This window comes from Oncorhynchus mykiss, chromosome 20 (genome assembly GCF_057628025.1).
Source record: "Oncorhynchus mykiss isolate SJ-2025 chromosome 20, ASM5762802v1, whole genome shotgun sequence".
Classification (NCBI taxonomy): domain Eukaryota; kingdom Metazoa; phylum Chordata; class Actinopteri; order Salmoniformes; family Salmonidae; genus Oncorhynchus; species Oncorhynchus mykiss.
This window is the reverse complement of record NC_143041.1, coordinates 15,424,074-15,430,216: the sequence shown is the minus strand read 5'-3', so window position 1 is coordinate 15,430,216 and position 6,143 is coordinate 15,424,074. Positions and strand designations below refer to the sequence as shown.

At 41.8% G+C, this 6,143-nt stretch overlaps 1 protein-coding gene across 1 annotated transcript in view; it reads left to right on the top strand.

The window, feature by feature from the left end:
• The first annotated feature begins 2,705 nt into the window (after window positions 1-2,705).
• LOC110498936 (glutamate receptor ionotropic, NMDA 2C) overlaps window positions 2,706-6,143 on the top strand; it is a 55,690-nt gene continuing 52,252 nt past the window's right edge. Inside the window, exons 1-2 of the mRNA XM_090211867.1 lie at window positions 2,706-2,720; window positions 4,518-4,583. Coding sequence (XP_090067993.1) covers window positions 2,706-2,720; window positions 4,518-4,583 — 81 coding nt within the window. The remainder of the gene's footprint in view (window positions 2,721-4,517; window positions 4,584-6,143) is intronic.

The window sequence follows — 6,143 nt, the reverse complement described above, 5'->3', positions numbered from 1 at the left end:
AAGCATGAATTGTATTGCATTTTTATAATATATATTTTTATAATATATATTGAACAGAAATATAAACGCAACATGCAACAATTTCAACGATTTTTACTGAGTTACAGTTCATATAAGGAATCAGTCAATTGATATAAATTCATTAGGCCCTAATCTATGGATTACACATGACTGGGAATAAAGATATGCATCTGTTGGCAACCTTAAAAAAAGATGAGGGTGTGGATCAGAAAACCAGTCAGTATCTGGTGTGACCACCATTTTCATCATGCAGCAAGACACATCTCCTTCTCATAGAGTTGATCAGGCTGTTGATTGTGGCCTGTGGAATGTTGTCCCACTCCTCTTCAATGGCTGTGTGAAGTTTCTGGATATTGGTGGAAACTGGAACATGTTGTTGTACAGTGTGCAAACCCACAGTTTCATCAGCTGTCCGGGTGGCTGGTCTAAGACGATACCGTAGGTAAAGAAGCCGGATGTGGAGGTCCTGGGCTGGCGTTGTTACACGTGGTCTGCGGTTGTGAGGCCAGTAGGACATACTGCCAAATTCTCTTAAATTACATCTGCTTATGGTAGAGAATAGAACTTTCTATTATCTGGCAACAGCTCTGGTAGACATTCCTGCAGTCAGCATGCCAATCACACATTTCTTCAAAACTTGAGACCTCTATGGCATTACGTTGTGACACAACTTCACATTTTTGAGTGATTGTAATGACCAGGCTGTTTAATCAGCTTCTTGATATGCCACACCTGTCAGATGGATGGATTATCTTGGCAAAGGAGAAATGCTCACTAACAGGGATGTAAACAAATTTGTGCACACAATTTGAGAGAAAAAAGCTTTTTGTGTCTGGGAACTTGAAACATGGGACCAACGCTTTACATGTTGCGTTTATATTTTTGTTCAGTATATTTTGTCACAAAAAAAATGTAATACAAAACATTCAAGTATTGTTTGTGCCCCCTCAACAAAGAAAGGGGAAGACATTTGGTTGCATATAAAGAACAAATCCTGGGGTGATGTCTTCTGATCTAACCAGGTCCTCTTTCTCAGGTCTCTCCTCTGTGGCAATGTTGTCTGGAAGATTATGCTTGGGCAGGTGGGATGAAGGAAACCTGTAAACCACAGTCGGATCCTGTCGCAGCTCCAGCACCTGGTTATTTATTTGGCAACACACTGCTTGGACTGTTTCGGGAACTGTTTTTCACAATCACTGCAGAGTGCAGTTAGGCATATTTAGATGACACACACACACACACACACACACACACACACACACACACACACACACACACACACACGCACACACACACACACACACACACACACACACACACACACACACACACACACACTTATTCTAAATAGTCATTTTTGTGTTTCACAAAATACAGGTAGCTTATGTTGTAACAGAAAATATGGTACTTTATGTTATGCTAGACAATGTCTTCAAAGTGTGATTTACATGTGACGCATTTTATAATAAAAAGACTGACATAAAGTCAATTGGGTTTATCCATTCGTTCAAGTTCTTCAAGTATCAGTGGCAGTTGTAGCTTATTCCATGCTCACATTTTCATTGATATATGCCAAATTATTATTATGTGTATTGACTAAGAAAAACTACCACCCTGACACACAAGTCAAGTGATACCATGTTTACTAACCTGTACTAAACTCGCATCTGTGATGTCAAGCTCCAAATAAGGGCATATACGTCACAGAGTTTGCGGCACGAGAGCGCACATGCACAGTTGTTACCCATCTCCACTGTTGTTGCAGTTGGCCACATAAAATAATGATATAAAATAATTGCAACCACTTTAGGTGGAAAGGTACACATTTCCTGACTAAAAAACATTAGTACTTTTGATAAAAATAGCAAATTTGTCTGTATTCTTTCAATAAAACAACAAATTTGCCCACAATTCACAGATTTCTCAATTGTTCTTAGTAGTGCACAAAGAAACCTCATGAGTCACATGAACCGTTTTTGCAGCTTTCCAGTTCAAGACTGCAGGGAGAGAAGGCAAACCTCACCTAACTAATTTCAATGAATGGTATCACTTGGGAAATTTGTGATTTAAGGTACTTACCCTTTAAAGGTACTTACGCCTGCCGTAAGACAAGTTTAGCCTTTTATTCATTTTATAAAATATTTTATCCACATTTTATCCCCAATTTTGTGATATTCAATTGCAATCTTGTCTCATCACTGCAACTCCCCAGTGGGCTCTGGAGAAGCAAAGGTCGAGTCAAGCATCCTCTGAAACATGACCTGCCAAACCGCGCATCTTACATCCGCCGGCTTAACACGGAAGCCAGCCGCATCAATGTGTCGGAGGAAACACCGTTCAACTCACGACCAAAGTCAGCCTGCAGGTTCCCGGCCCACCACAAGAAGTCGCTAGAGCGTGATGAGCCAAATGAAGCCCCCCCCCCCCCCCCCCCCCCCCCCCCGCCCAAACCCTCCCCTAACCCGGTCGAAGCTGGGCGAATTGCGTCCCCCTGGAATCGAATCCTGGTCTGTAGTGATGCCTCAAGCACTGCGATGCAGTGCCTTAGACCGTTGCGCAACTCAGGAAGCCCTACCTTTTGCCTTTTCACAGTGTGTTATTACATCAGGTGCTATGTCATTTTCATAGGATTGTTGTGTCGGATTTATGACAGCTTATATAGTCTGCTCACAGTCATATACAGAATGCCTGCTGAGAAGGTAATGTTTAATTAACCATTTCACATATAGTGCATTCGAAAAGTATTCAGACCCCTTGAGTTTTCCACATTGTGTTACGTTACCGCCTTTTTCTAAAATTGATTAAATACATTTTCAACCTCATCAATCTACATAAATTACAATACCACAAAATGACAAAGCAAAAACAGATATGTAGAAATTGTAAAAATGAAAACATTCAGACCCTTTACTTTGTTGAAGCAACATTTGCAGCGATTACAGATTCAAGTCTTCTTGTGTATGATGCTACAAGCTTGGCACAGCTGTATTTGGGGAGCTTCTCACATTCTTCTCTGCAGATCCTCCAAGCGCTCTCAGATTGGATGGGGAGCATCGCTGCACAGCTATTTTCAGGTCTCTTTAAGGATGTTCGCTCGGGTTCAATTCGGGCTCTGGCTGGGCCAATCAAGGTCATTCAGAGACTTGTCCCGAAGCCACTCATGCGTTGTCTTGGCTGTGTGCTTAGGGTCGTTGTCCTGTTGGAAGTTGAACCTTCGCCCCAGTCTGAGGTCCTGAGCGCTCAGGAGCATATTTTCATCAAGGATCTCTCTGTACTTTGCTCCATTCATATTTTACCCTGTCCTGACTAGTCTACCAGTCCCTGCCACTGAAAAACACCCAAAAAGCATGATGCTGCCACCACCATGCTTCCCAGTAGAGATGGTGCAAGGTTTCCTCCAGATGTGACGCTTGTCAATCAGTAAAAGAGAGAATCTTGTTTCTCTTTGTCTGAGAGTCTTTTACAGTAGGTGCCTTTTAGCAAACTCCAAGCGGGCTGTCATGTGCCTTTTACTGAGGAGTGGCTTCTGTCTGGCCACTCTACCATAAAGGCCTGATTGTGGGAGTGCTGCAGAGATAGTTGTCCTTCTGGAAGGTTCTCCCATCTCCACAGAGGAACTCTGGAGCTCTGTCAGAGTGACCATCAGGTTCTTGGTCACCTCCCTGACCAAGGCCCTTCTCTCCCAATTGCTCAGTTTGGCCGGGCGGCCAGCTCTAGGAGGATTCTTGGTGGATCCAAACTTCTTCCATTTAAGAATGATGGAGGTCACTGTGTTCTTGGGGACCTTCAATGCTGCAGACATTTTTTGGTACCCTTCCCCAGATCTGTGCCTCGACACAATCCTGTCTCAGAGCTCTGCTGACAATTGCCTCGACCTCATGGTTTGTTTCTTGCTCTGACATGCACTGTCAACTGTGGGGCCTTATATAGACAGGTGTGTGCCTTTCCAAATCATGTCCAATCAATTGAATTTACCACAGGTGGACTCCAATCAAGTTGTAGAAACATCTCAAGGATGATCAATGGAAACAGTATGAACCTGAGCTGAATTTCAAGTATCATAGCAAAGGGTCTGAATACTTATGTAAATAAGGTAGTTCTGTTTTTTAGCTTTGTCATTATGGAGGATTGTGTGTAGATTGACGAGGAAAAAAATGTGTGTATTTAATACATTTTAGAAGAAAAATGTCTGAATACTTTCCGAATGCACTGTATATCAGTGTTCATAGCGTGGCTTTAATAGAGATAGAATCGACCCTCACAGCCCGTTGTTTACGTGTGTGTTTGTGTGTGTCTATAGGTGTGTAGGTGTGTTTAGGTGTTATAACAGCGATAGGATTGACCACACATTATTTACCTCCTCTGGGTGTGTTTACTTGAGAGTTTGCGAGTGCTTGTGAGTGTGCTCACCTGAATAGTGTACAGTATTATTGGATTGAGCTAACATTCTCATTCCCCTCTCCCCCTCTTTCTCACCCCACTCCTCCCCCCTTTAGGCTGAGGGTTCCACGTTTCTCCAGATGGGTGCCTCCCTGGAGCAGCAGATCGTCTGCATGTTCAAGGTACAGGAATAGAATAATCTAAAGTTCATGTTCACTTATAGAGCCCCCTTTCAGCCAATCAGAATGTAGTAATCAGGAAAGCAGTGGTCTGAAATGTTATGTCAATATATGATTTTACATTTATGGGTCGTTCCACAAGTACGTTTTGCATTTCTTTTGATATTTTGAGTATAAATTGTGCACCAATATTGCATTTTAAATGCCTGTTATATTAAATGAAGTGCCCTTCAGACTATTAGTATGAATAAAGACTTGCTAAAGCAAGGTTTCCGAAACCTGGTCCTAGGGCCCCCCTGGGCGCACATTTTGGTTTTTGCCCTATCACTACACAGCTGATTCAAATAATCAACTCATCAAGCTTGGATTATTGGAATCAGCTGTGTAGTGCTAGGACAAAAAAAAAACGTATGTGCAACCAGGCTGGGCCCCAGGACCGAGTTTGAGAAACACTGCGCTAAAGTGTCACAATTCAGCATTTTGACATGTTTCTTGTCTCGTTTTTCCGAATTAGATTAAGATTTCAACCCACTTATGAAAGTTTTCATTTTAAAGCTTTGACCAAGTTCTTTCTGAAGAGTATTATGTATTTATGTTATTAGTAATCAATTAGCATCTGTCCCTCATTTCAAGGTCCAATCTTTTATGTGAACTGAACTCTCGTTTCAATGTGGTGAAACTATTCATTTTTAAATAATTTTTTCAGTAAAAGTAAAATCATAGAGTGAAAGCAGGTGAGCTGGTTCTACTCTTTTTGGCCTTTTTCTGGTGTTCTGTGGTGGAAAACTGAGTGCATCCAGCACAACACGTCAACTCTGTTACCCATAGATAGATAGGCTAGAGATGTTTGAACAGTTTCATTTTTTTGTGAAGCTTGCATTCAATTTCAACTCCCTGTTGCACACAACAAGTGTCACGGCCGTTAAAAGAACTGGACCAAGGTGTAGCGTGGTGAGCGTATATTTTCTCTTTTATTCGAAATGACACCGACAAAACAAACCGTGAAACTTAAGGCTATGTGCCGTCAAAAAAAGTTAACTTCCAACAAACACAGGTGGGAAGAAAGTATGGTTTAAGTACCTAAGTGTGGTTCCCAATCAGAGACAACGATAGACAGCTGTCCCTGATTGAGAACCATACCCGGCCAAAACATAGAAATAAAAAATCATAGAAACACAAAACATAGAATGCCCACCCCAACTCACGCCCTGACCAAACCAAAATAGAGACATAAAAAGGATCTCTAAGGTCAAGGCGTGACAACAAGCTTCTATTACCGATGTCACAAGTGGATTTATCGCTGATTTTAAGATCAAAACATCAACCCTGCTAATTTATTTTGCACTTTATTGGCACTTACTTTTGTTAGACTTCAGTGCGGCCTTTGACATTATCAATCATAGTCTGCTGCTGGCAAAACTTATGTTATGGCTTTACACCCCCTGCTATATTGTGGATAAAGAGTAACCTGTCTAACATAACACAGAGGGTGTTCTTTAATGGAAGCCTCTCCAACATAATCCAGGTAGAATCAGGAATTCCTCAAGGCAGCTGTCTTGGCCC